Below are 13,054 nucleotides of genomic sequence, written 5' to 3'. Positions count from 1 at the left end.
CCTCTGGACTGGACCTGAGAGGGGTCACAGGGTTTGGGGCTGATAACACGGAATGGATTAGGCTCCTAAGACATCTGAAAAACTGCATCCCAAAGGAGTATCAAGAAGAGAAGGGACAGCCAACTCCTGGCTGATGTGGACCGAGCTGGCTGCCTTATAGGAGTGGCACACCAAGTGTCTGCGTCTTCACTATCTTATGGGGGAAGCCAGGAGATGGCTCATGAGGCTGGGGATGGAGGCGAGGGAGCAGACGGAGCAGAGCTCACCATTTATAAAGTTGCTGGCCAGGCTCTGTAGCTAAGAAAGGGGTGGGAGGCGGAGAAAGAACACCACATTTCTTTGCACTCAGTCAGACAGGAAAAAGGGGCAGCACGTAATGACAGGCCAGGCAGAGCAGGTGCAAAGAAAGAGGCTTCAGATGAGGCGGGGCTGACAACCTGCCCGCATCACGACTGGGTCCTGAACAGGCCTGCCCTGGCCCTGACAGTTAATCTTCTAGTGAATCAAAGGCTCGGTGGTGTAGAAAGAGCCAAGCTGGATCAGCTTCTGTCTTCTGCTCTGCAACTCTGATCTGAGACACACCTGAGCAGAGAGCGGCCTCTGGCTCCACAGTCCCGACCTGTCAAAACTCAGGCAGCATCTTCATCTCTGCCCCAGCCTGCCATCTCCAGCCGGGCTGAGCATCTCTAATAAGCGGTCTCACTGCACGGATCCCTAGCTTCACCTCCTCTAACTCAGAGCTGCGCCGCCGCCTGAGCACTTCATTCTGGATCACGCGCTCTACGGCTTCCTGAGGGGTGTCCTCTGGAAGCCAGGGCTGCGGTGTAATTGCTGCAGCTGCTGTTGAAATTCGCTTTTGGATTTCTGTTCCCTGAGCAGAAAGTTCTGAAAGCTCCCAGGGAGAAGGAGCAGGCTTTGCATCCTGCAGGCTCGGGCTATCCTGACAAATTCCTAAAGCCTCATTTCTGTGCGGTCTCTTTCAAAACCTTCTGAAGGTTCCAGGAGATCTGTTTCTTGATAACTTTTCCTCCCTTGCTTGAGGTCGGGCCAGAAGAGAGCTGAACAGATGTTAGATCTGAAGCTTTACCAATTCAACCACTTGACCGCAGGCCTGCTAATCTGCCCTAATGTAAATGAAATGTCTTTGAGCTTTTCTCACTCAGAGAAAAAGACAAGATTCCAAAAAAGCTGGAGACATCCCTTCTTCAAGAAAACAACATGAAAGAACAGCGTGATTGGAGTCAGCTGCACTTCTGCCTGTTAGAATATTAAAGTGTGCTTTTTTTTTTTTCTCTTTCTCAGAAAGTCACAATGGATTATCTTGAGTTCTCAAACTCCTACGTGGATTTTTCCTCCTTCTGCAAGTTGTCACTAGACTGACAAAAAATATGCTTCAGTCCCTAAAAATGCAAATTCCCTGAAGAGAGTACTGACCTACAATGAACTACAGCTCAGATGTGGAGTAAATATTATTATCCCAACTAGGAATATTGATGGCTCCATGCTGGGGGCAGGCCTCAGTCAGCACTCAGGGCTAAAACCTCAGGTGAAAGCACACACTTGAGTGTGTTGACAGTTATCTTAGTGATTTTCTCCTATATCCTGCCTGGAGTTTCCAGAAAGGCCTGGCCAGTGATCAAACACCCCACACAAACGTTATACCCCAAGAGCTCCTGCTTGAGAAAATATCCAGGCCAGCTGACCCCAGCACACTGGATTTTTAAGAGCGTCTTGGTTGCAATTAAAGACACTGTCTCTCCGATTTCCAGTCTGGCCCTGGAAGGGCTGACTCTACACGGGTCTCAGGGATCTGTACAAAGGCGCCTCGGAGACACTCATTCATTGAAGACATACCATCTTTTGCTGAATATATTATGACATTTATTACAAGGTGTACCACATTACCACAAAAAGCCAATTAAACTATGATATCAACTCTGCTATCATATAGAATTTCTCTTTTATGCTATTGAAAGAGCTCTTTTAGAGCAGTTTAGACGGGAATGTATCACATATCCCCCTTGTCAATTCATCAAAAGGCAAACAGAAGCAAGATAAATTCATTAAGCTCTTCCTAATGCTTTTTCACACCCAAGAGTTTGACTTTGTGAATCACTTTTGTTTTAAGCTGTTAATTTTGAAATAATTTTAGGTTTACAGAAGAGAAAGACAGTATGTACACAGAGCCGATGCCACGGGTCTACATGCCACACTGTGAACAGCAAGGCTGTAGCAGAATTCCTAGATTTATGTACCAGAACTGCTAGTTACTGGCTGTGTGATGGCTGACCTTCAGTTCCTTATATGGAAACTGGGATAATAAATTCCCCTTATCTTCCAAGGCTGTTGTGAGGTTTTGGAGGAAACATCCACAGAAACCCTAAGTACTGCACAAACATCAGTAATCATTAACACACCCTACAAGGCACTATGTAGAGTTCTGGCCCCAAAGGAGTTTACCGTCTAGTCAATAATGGTTCTTTACATTCATTTGGTGCTGCACAGTTTTACACAGTGACTTCATATCCATTCTATAATCTGACCTTCGCAATGATCCTGTGAAGCAGGTAGACTACACTGTGCCTTCATTTATTATATATGTTATCCTGAGGTTTGGAGGGGGTTCCTTTTTCATAGTGGTAAACTCTACTTTGAGCATGTTGGCTCGTCCTTGGCCTTGCCAGCACTCTTACTGTAAGTAACTTCAGACCATGTGAACGGGGCTTTGTCAACCCCGGGTTACTAGGTCTGTCTTGCCTGGTCTGAACCTTTCTTACTTTTCAGACACCAAACTTTGCAACCTGGACCTGCTTTTGGGCCCAGGCAATTTCATGGACGCCTCCTCTCTCTGGGAACCCACTGCTTGGTGGAGGCCCTGAGGGGGTGGGGGTGGGGTTTCTTGCTAGCTCCAGCCGTTTCTAATTAACCTCACCCTGCTTTCCTCCTAGAATGGTTAAGTCAATTCAACAGATGAGCATTTTCAAAGGCACCAGATCATTTGCCATTAAACCAGCTTGGGATAAAACAGAATTCAACCATTTTACACATTAATTTTAAGTCAAAAATAAAACACCCCTCCCTCCATTATCAACCTTTTTTTTTTTTCTCCTGACCTCCTCACTTTCTCTTGGAGACTTCATGGGGGCAGTGGGATACCGGTGGGGTGATGGTCTATGATCAACCTGAAAAATCCACACAAATCAGGTTTGGCAAAGCTTTCCTCAGCTATTTCTATAGTCCCTCCCACTCTCCTACCCCCCTCATAAAGAGTAAAGGACTCACTGGGAAATCTTTAAAATTTCCTAAAGTAAGTAGACTCAATAAAGTAGCAGACTCATATTCCTAAGTCTGCTTCCATCTCAAAGCTTCTTAACAGTGCCACTCCTGGATCTAAACTACAACAAACGTTACACTCATATGTTCCCTGGCTCAAAAGTTCTTTTGACAATAATTCAGGGTTTGCTTTTTTTAAACAGTTGCTAAAAACAAGATGTTATTTATCTTACAATTAAAAACACAGATGAGGTGAGATCATTTGTGGGGTAGCTTGAGGTAAAGGAAGCACCATAATCGTATCCACTGTGGGGAGGAATTTAGAATGCGGGAAGGCTGGCTGGCCTTGGACCCGATCCAAGGGAGTTCTGTCACTAAACTACCCAAAAGAGAGCCTTATAAGGCAGTTTCTTCCAGAAGGCAAGTCTGTAATAAACCCTGAGGGCAGGCTCTAGAGAAAGATGGAAATCGTATCTAAGGGCATCAAATAAATGCCTTCTCAGCTCAATCACTCTGACGCGTAGGTCTAGAGTGTAAAAGATCTTAAAGTTATAACATCCTCTCCCAGACACTTCCCCTCCTCCCTTATGGAGCTGAGAGATAACCTAAAAGAGAATCTTCGAAACAGAATTCTCCCGACTCCCACATAGCACTTACAGTATCCAGCAGCTTTTATTGCAAGTTCTTCCTGGTGTGCAATTTAAATGTGCCTTGTGGCTATTTAATTCCAGCCTGTTAATTCCTCTCCTGAAGAGCTGTAGAACAGTAGGTCAGGCACCTTCCATTTAATTCCCAAACCATGAAGAAACATTAACTTGTTCTTTAGATTACATTCCTTTAAAAGAATCTTGTGTGTGTGTGTGTGTGTGTTTGAAACTCTTGTATTTTATTTTATTTATTTATTTTTAACATCTTTATTGGAGTATAATTGCTTTACAATGGTGTGTTAATTTCTGCCCCACAACAAAGTGAATCAGCTATACATATACATATGTCCCCATATCTCTTCCCTCTTGCATCTCCCTCCCTCCCACCCTCCCCATCTCACCCCTCTAGGTGGTCACAAAGCACCGAGCTGATCTCCCTGCGCTATGCGGCTGCTTCCCGCTATCTATTTTACGTTTGGTAGTGTATATATGTCCATGCCACTCTCTCACTTTGTCCCAGCTTACCCTTCCCCCTCCCCGTATCCTCAAGTCCATTCTCTAGACCTTTAAAAGAATCTTAAGGCAACCTACGGAATGGGAGAAAATATTTGCAAATGATGCAACCAACAAGGGCTTAATTTCCAAAATATACAAACAGCACACACAACTCAAACAAAAATAACAAACAACTCAGTCGAAAAATGGGCAGAAGACCTAAATAGACATTTCTCCAAAGAAGACATACAGATGGCCAAGAGGCACATGAAAAGATGCTTAACATCGCTAATTATTAGAGAAATGCAAATCAAAACTACAATGAGGTACCACCTCACACCAGTCAGAATGGCCATCGTTAAAAAGTCTATAAATAAAAAATGCTGGAGAGGGTGTGGAGAAAAGGGAACCCTCTTGCACTGTTGGTGGGAATGTAAATCGATACAGCCACTATGGAGAACAGTACAGAGGTTCCTCAGAAAACTAAAAATAGAATTACCATATGACCCAGCAATCCCACTCCTGGCCATTCATCCAGACAAAACTCTAATTCAAAAAGATACAAGCACCACTATGTTCATAGCAGCACCATTCACAATAGCCAAGACATGGAAACAACCTAAATGTCCATCAACAGATGAATGGATGAAGAAGATATGATACATATATACAATGGAATACTACTTGGCCATAAAAAAGAACGAAATAATGCCATTTGCAGCAACATGGATGCAACTAGAGATTATCATACTAAGTGAAGTCAGGAAGAGAAAGACAAATACCCTATGATATCCACTTATATGTGGAATCTAAAATATGACACAAATGAACCTATCTATGAAACAGACTCACAGACAAAGAGAACAGACTTGTGGTTGCCAAGGTGGGGGGAGGGGAGGGATGGACCGGGAGTTTGGGGTTAGTTGATGCAAACTATTACGTATAGAATGGATAAACAACAAGGTCCTACTGCATAGCACAGGGAACTATATTCAACATCCTGAGATAAACCATAATGGAAAAGAATATAAGAAAGAATGTAGATATATGTATAACTGAGTCACTTTGCTGTACAGCAGAAATTAACACATTGTAAGTCAACTACACTTCAATAAAAAAATAAAGAATCTTAAGTCGTTTAAGACCTTCTTCAAGGCTGCCTCTTTTCTTTTCTAAAGCTTCTTCAGGTTTTCTATTCTTTCCTAAGATGCAGTGATTAAAACTGGGTAAAGGGATAAGAACGAACCAACAACTCACTCAACTTTCTGGAACTTTCTGTCTGCAAAAGGGCAACTGAAGCCAGAAAAATATTTTAAAGCATTTCTATTGGGCTGGGGTAGACTCTTTGAGATGTGACTTTTTCTGATTCTGATCTAAAAGCAAGGTGAGTCAATGTCAGATGTATTCCCTGGTCTACACATCAGACAGGCAGAAGATGCAAGGAGAAAACAGGGCAGACATGCAGCAGAGTCCATTGCCTGCATTTCCAATGAGAAGGCACTTTCTTAAGAGGATTCCTGTATTTAATCAACAAATATTTAGGAAGTGTCCAACCATTAGCCAGCCACTGTGTTTATGAAGAATAATCAAGATGGAGTCCCTCTTCTAGGATGCTCCCAGTCTAGTGGGGAAGACAGACATTCAAAGAGCTCTTTGGAGTCAGTGGAAGATGCTATATTAACCAGAAGAGTTCTTTCTCTCCTCAGGAGCTCTGTTGCCTTTGCTGAAATCCTCACGAGGGTCCTCGGCATGGCTTGGCCCACCTCACTTAATACTGCTCATCCATCCCTAGTCTCTATCCTATTGCCCTGGTGTACATTCTTTACAGCACATACTACTACATGAAAATATCTGTTTATTGTTTCTGTCTAAAGCTTATGGTAAACACCACAAGAAAGGGATCTTGTCTATCTTATTCAAGTCTGCTTACCCCGAGAATAGAAGAGCGCCAGGCAAATTCATATATTCATTCATTCATTCAACATATATTCAAAGCATCTACTAGTGCCAGGCACTGATCTCGGCCCTTGAGGATAGAACAGGGAGCAAAAATTCCCTTCCCTCATGGAGCTTACTTGCAAGTTGAATAATGACAACAGTGAACATTCATTGAGTGCTTTCCATGGATTATCTTATTGAATCCTCACAACAATTCTATGAGATAGGTATGATTATAATCGTTATATTATAGGTGAGGAACCAAGGCCCAGAGAGGTCAAGGAACATGCTCAAAGCTCAGTAAGTGGCAGGGTTAAGATTTACACCCAGGAAGTCTGGTTCTAGAGTTCTGCATCTTAACTATTCTGCTAGAATGCCTCTTGCTCACATATACATAGTACATGTGCAATAAATATTGTTTAAAAAATTGCTAGAGGGCAGAGGAGCTGAATAGGTATTTTTCCAAAGAAGACATACAGATGGCCAATAGGCACATGAAAAGATGTTCAACATCACTAATTATTAGGGAAATGCAAATCAAAACCACAATGAGATAACACCTCACACCTGTGTCAGAATGGCTATTATCAGAAAGGCAAGAAATAACAAGTGTTGGTGAGGATGTGGAGAAAAGGGAATCTTTGTACACTGTTGTTGGGAATGTATATTGGTGCAACCACCATGGAAAACAGTATGAATATTCCTCAAAATATTAAGAATAGAACTACCATATGATCCCACTATCCCACTTCTGGCTATTTACCTGAAGAATAAGAAAACACTAATTTGAAAAGAAATACACACCTTACGTTCATCACAGCATTATTTACGACAGCCAAGATATGGAAACAATGTTAAGTGCTAATCCATGCATGAATGGATAAAGATGTGGTACATGTACACAATGGAATACCACTCAGCTATAAAAAAGGTGAAATCTTGTCATTGGCAATAACATGGATGGACCTTGAGGGTATTGTGCTAAGTGAAGTAAGTCAGACGGAGAAGGATAAATATTGTATGATTTCACTCATATGTGGAATCTAAAAAAAATAAAACCCCCAAATAAATAAACAAACCAAACAAAAATAAACATGTAGATATAGAGAACACAGCAGTGGTTACCAGAGGGGGTTAGGGTAGATGGCAAAATGGGTAAAGGGGGTCAACTGTATGGTGACAGATGGAAAAGAAATTTTGGGTGGTGAGCACCCTGCCGGGTATACAGAAGCAGAAACATAGCATTGTATGCGTGAAACTTATCTAATGTTATAAACCAAGGTTACCCCAATAAAAAATTTTAAAAAGTAACACCCTCCACCCCCCACAAAATGTATAAACAGAATCAGAACATAAAAAAAAAGTCTGGAAGCCTACACAGAGCTGCAAAAGGACAAGGACATCATTATGGGGGGTGGGGAGGGGAAAGACAAGGGGATTCACAAAGAAAGTGACACCAGCTGATCCTTGAAGGCTAAGAGTTCAAAGGGTGGAAAGATAAGTGAGGGTGTGATTATAAACAACAGCAAAGAGCAAACAATTATGGTGGCCAGACCACAAAGGGGGTTGGACAGAAGAGGCCAAAATAAGAGGTACTGTGAAGTGCTAGGTAGTTTTAACTTGCTACTAAAGGTACTAGCAAGGAAGACCCTTAAGAATGAATTCTGATTCCACAAATAAAAATTAATTCTGAGGAAGAAGAGGGGATGGGACCCAAAGGGAACAAGGGATTGCCAAGGAGCTCAGATATAACGGACCATGAACAAAAGGAGTAACCAAGAACCGGAATAAAGGAGCACCATGTCCTCTTCTGTGAGATTTTATTACACATCGTGGTGTCTCTATTAACTTTTTATTAAACTGAATTTCCAAATCTCCTCTTCCAGTTTCGCATGACTTCAGGAACCTCAATAAGATCTAATGGCACTAAATTAATGATAACAGTTTTAGATTTGAGATTATTACGTCACTACCTTTTAGATAGATATTTTTTTAGAAAGATGGCGTTGCCTCTTATCACAGAGGCACAGAAAACAAGCAGACCAAGGTCTCTCCACAGAAGGTGGGTAAGTGGTGACCTCAGAAAAGAAGGGACTGGGAAAAGATTCAGAGTGGCTCCAGGGCAAGCACTCTGGGAGGTAGGTTTGTAACTTGCATGGATACTTTGTTAATCAACAAGACCAGACCTGTTTCGTGCATCCTCAGCTGTACAGCATCTTAGCACAGTGCTGACACCTGACAGGTGCTCAATAAATGCAGGTTAAATGAGACCAATCACCAGAAGGAATGATGCCCCTTCCCTCTCAATACTTGAGGAAGCATAACTTAAGTTTCTTCTGAGGGTAGAAGAAGAACCCTTTCTAGGCTGGAAGAACCTAGAAAATGCATTTCCTGTTCTTCGCAAAGCCCCAATACTAAATGGCACAGAAGTTAATGGCACCCTGATGGGTTTGCTTCTATAATTGTTAAAACACTTCCAGGAGTCAGGAGAAATATATTAGGAGATCTGGCTTTAGCCCCCTTTATCTCTGCTGTGGAAAAGTACTCTGGTGGACCTCACATTCTTTTCTGCTCTCCCTGGCATTCTTCTATAAATGGTCCCAGGCACTAGACCCCTTATCTCTAAATTTAGGTTGGGAAGAAAGGTTAATTTATGACAAGGTTTCCAGTTTTAGATGCTATTTCTCTTAACATTTTCCCCAAACATAAAGAAAAACTAGGTCTGTACCCTCCTGAGGTTTGCAGTCTGGAGAGATGCTGAGGATCTGGGTTTCATGATAATGAGGTTATACGACTAGTTCTATATGACTATCAGTCTCAATATTTTATAATTGCACTGTGTGAGGGTTTAGAGATGCAAATAGCATGAGAGAAGATGGATAAAACTAGCTACAGGCTAGAATTGACGATAATACTTAAATCATCACCAAGCTGTCCTTCTGCTCTGATAAGGCAAGTTCCAGTGATTTGGAAAGACTGTGGGGGAAAATTCCCCTTGGAATGTGTAAGGAAAATGTCAATATTTGGAATGAATTCTTAAGCTATGCCCATTTCTCTTTTCATGGTATGACTGATAAGTTAGACCCAAAGGGCTGTTTCTGTTGGGAAAGTGTGTAATTATTTTGGATTGTGATTTAAGTTTAAGGTGATGATAATATAAATAGTTAACAGTAAGTTGGTTACACTATTTAAGGCTTTCAATAGTGAACTCTGAAAGCAGTGGCAGATGACCTATTAGCCATGTGGACTTCTGGGAAAAACTCTAAAAAAAAAAAAAAAAAAGAATTACTTGGAAAGCTTGGAGAAAGTCTCAGCTGTGTTAAAGAAGCAGCTGCTTCTGTTATTTCAGGAGAACTGCCTCTTCTCTCCCTTTTTCCTACCTTGGCTGGGACCAGGAGAGGGACTGCCAAGGTTGGATTTCTAACCTTCCCTTGAAACTACTGCCTAAGCAGACATTAGAATTAAAAGCTCTTTTTTTTTTTTCTTTTTTGCGAGTCCAGACTCTATTTTCCCCTTTCATTTATGGCAAGCTTGGACTTGTTTGGAATAAAATAAACGATCAAACATAACCTCAAAGGCATTCCTGCTGAACAGTGCATCCTGGGGACAAATTACACAAGAATGGAAAAAGAAAAACAAAATGGTCATAAGGTTAACAACATAAACGACATCATAAAAACATCCTTCAAAGAGTTTGTATTTTTTCGCCCACAAATAATTAGCTAGTTAGATTATTGAGAATCTGTAACTTCCAGTAAGTGAATTATTTTCCTTAATATTAAGAAACCATGAAATCCAATTTTTAAAAATCTTGCAATCTAGCCAATCAAACATGGGACAAACAACTTCTCTCTGAAAGTCCTTATACTGCATTTCATCGTCAAACGCCTTTCTCCTATCTCTTGACTTCATCTCTATACACTCAAGCCAAGAAAGAATGAAGAGAACATGACATTTTGGGGTTCCCAAAAGAGTGGGGGCAGCTTTTGCGAATCGACTTGCCGGCTGTTAGCATGAGCTGGGTGAGCTTTGGGGACGGGAGAATCTGTGGTATCTGGAAATCTTTTCTATACATACGCTCGCCCTGCAAGTCCTCGCTTTCTTGGCGCACGCACCAAACTCTCAAAACCACCCAAAAAAGAGAAAGGGAGGCGTCGCCCATCCCTCCCGGCATCCCGCCGCTGCCAACCCCCCCCCACCCCTCCCCGAGTCAGCCCGGATGCCCACGGGAGGAGCCCCGGGAACCAGCCAGGTGCGCCGGCCGCGGACGCCCTGTCGGTTCTGCCCCGCAAGGGGGCGCCTGGTTCTCCCCGCCCGGCGGGGCGGTGTCGGAGTCGGAGGGGAAAGCGCACATGCCCACCTTGCTCGCAGGTGCCCTTGCTGACCTGGGTGATGGCCTTCTCCCCGCGGCTCTCGGCCTTCAGGCTGGCGGCGCGCAGCTGGCAGCCGCTGGGGTAGGTGATGCCGTCGCTGCCGCACACCGGGTAGCGGCTCTTGCACACGCACACGCCGCTCACCTCCGGGCCGCCGGCTGCTGCCCCGGCTTTACCCTTCCGCCTCTTGCGGCTCTTCACGCACTCCATGCCCGGCGCGCAGTGCCCCCTGCCGGCGCCACTGCCCCCGCACGGCTCGCCCTCGCCGCGGGCGCACACCGGGCAGCAGCCGCACGCGTCGCGGGTCTCGCCCAGCTGGCAGCCCCGCGGGGGCAAGGGCGGGCAGGCGGCCGGCTCGCAGGGGCCGCAGGCGTCCGAAGAGGAGGAAGAGGAGAGGGGCAGGAGCAGGAGCAGCAGCCCGGCTGCGCCGAGGAGCAGGGCGGACAGCGACGGCCGCTCCATGGCGGGGAGCGTTGGCGGCGGCGGCGAGAGCGCAAGTGAGCCGCGTCTCGCTGGCCCGCGCTTTAAACCCGGCGCCCCGCCCGGCCGGGCCGCGGGAACCACACCCCCCGGGCGGCGAGAGCTTGGCCGCCTCGCCCGCACCGCCCCTCCCGGGACCGCGGGGCTCGAGCGCGCCCCTGCTGGCGGGGCATCCGCTGGGCCCGGGGCCGCTCCGTCTCACGGCTCTTCGCTTTTGGTTTTGGCTCTGAGCGCACCCCGCCGGCGGCTGCTCGGCCCCCTGCTCCCGAGGGCTGCACCCCGTCCTTTGGGGCTCTCCCGCAGTGAAGACAGTTCCCTCCCCTCTGGTCCCTCGACTCTCGCAGTCCGGGTATTCATACTTATTAACAACAGCTTTGAGATGACCCCATGTGTAATCCATTATATTCTCCGTGAGTCTGGGAGACCTGAGTGTTGATTGCTCTGCGGTTTGGGAAGCTCTTTTAAGAACAATTAGTTTTGCAAACCCCGCTTGGGGATTTTGTGTCCCCGTTGGCCACAGGCCCGGTGTGGTCGTGGGTGCCAAGCTAAAAGAACAAACCATTGCCAACCACTCCTGTTCTCAGCACCTCATAACTGCTTCCATATGCCAAGTTTTAAGTGTGAGTACTGGAACCCATGCGAGAACAGGTCATGTCTTCCGTTTATAATATGTGGTGCTGGACCTCCATCAAACCTCTCTGGAGAACCGAGCAGAGCTGGGGGTGCCACTGAGGCCCCTAAAGCACCCCAGTTTTCACCAGTCATTCCGTGAGGTTTTTGATGTAAACGACTGACAATTCCTCCTCAGTCTTTCTGAAAAGTGCTCTGCAAACTCAACTTCAAAGCTCTTTTTCCAAGAAAAAGGGCTCTTCAAATCCCTCTTACCCAGACTTTTGTTTCCATGTTTATTAAATATACAACACTGTAGTGTGTGTCATTCTGCACGTCGCATCTGAGTTCTTTTTTCTTAGCACAAATCCAAGGATTTATAGGATTGCTAACTCAAAGTGTGCGGTTCACTATGCCACCAGCAATGTATAGATGTCACTCTCACCAGAGTCTTCCTGGGATAATCACTGTAAACTTTTCTGAAAATTAAATAGTCACAAAACGCAGAGAATAAAAAACCAAGCACCCTCCTAACCAGAAAACCTAGCACCTATTCTTTGGCCTCTCCTTAGCATATTATAGAAAAGTGGCACTTTTTTTTTAAAGGTCATGTGTTGGCATGACAATTGTTTATAAAACAATGAAAAGTCTTTGGAGCAGACTTTTTCTAAGTATTCTTGCCTTTGTCCCTCAGTAATAGAGTTTACATGACCCAGTCTACAGTCCCAAACTGAAACAAATGCAGAGAGTGCACTCTGATATTGCCTGTTCTATCTCAATTTTATTAATTCACTGGTCAAGGTCCACTAAGTTGGTTTCATGACCTGTTAAAACTGTTGTAGTTTTAGGATCTCCAGAACCTGAGACAAGGATTCCAGTGCAAGTAGTTTACCTGAGAGGCCATGTCAGGACATACCAACTGGGGGGGGGGGGGGGCAGAGGCGGTAGGGAGTGAGCCGGAGGGGAAGACAGCCAATAAAGATGCTTATCAAGTCAGCTCTGGGCAGGGTGGGCTCTGTAGCCAGATGAAACCCCCTCAGGCTCTGCAAAGTTTTGTGTACGGGAGGGTTGGGGGAGTAGGGGGCAGGCACTGCACCACCAAGGGCTGTACACCACAGTGTTTTTCAAACCCTGCGTTGGAGCCAGCAGTAAGAAGGCAAATACGAGGCACAGTAGAATCCCTTTGACGGCGTGGGGAGACCCTTATTGCCCAGCAAGCAGAAGAGCAAGTAGGGTTTT

The 13,054-nt window shown here is 44.9% G+C and overlaps 1 protein-coding gene across 1 annotated transcript in view; it reads right to left on the bottom strand.

Annotated features, from left to right (window-relative positions):
* The window catches only part of IGFBP7 (insulin like growth factor binding protein 7), a 73,874-nt gene extending 62,634 nt beyond the window's left edge, over window positions 1-11,240 (bottom strand). The window contains exon 1 of the mRNA XM_007165296.2: window positions 10,714-11,240. Within this exon, the coding sequence (XP_007165358.2) occupies window positions 10,714-11,188 (475 nt within the window). The 5' untranslated portion in view covers window positions 11,189-11,240. The remainder of the gene's footprint in view (window positions 1-10,713) is intronic.
* Window positions 11,241-13,054: the final 1,814 nt, after the last annotated feature.

This window comes from Balaenoptera acutorostrata, chromosome 5 (assembly GCF_949987535.1).
Source record: "Balaenoptera acutorostrata chromosome 5, mBalAcu1.1, whole genome shotgun sequence".
Lineage (NCBI taxonomy): Eukaryota > Metazoa > Chordata > Mammalia > Artiodactyla > Balaenopteridae > Balaenoptera > Balaenoptera acutorostrata.
This window is presented reverse-complemented; position numbering and strand designations above follow the sequence as displayed.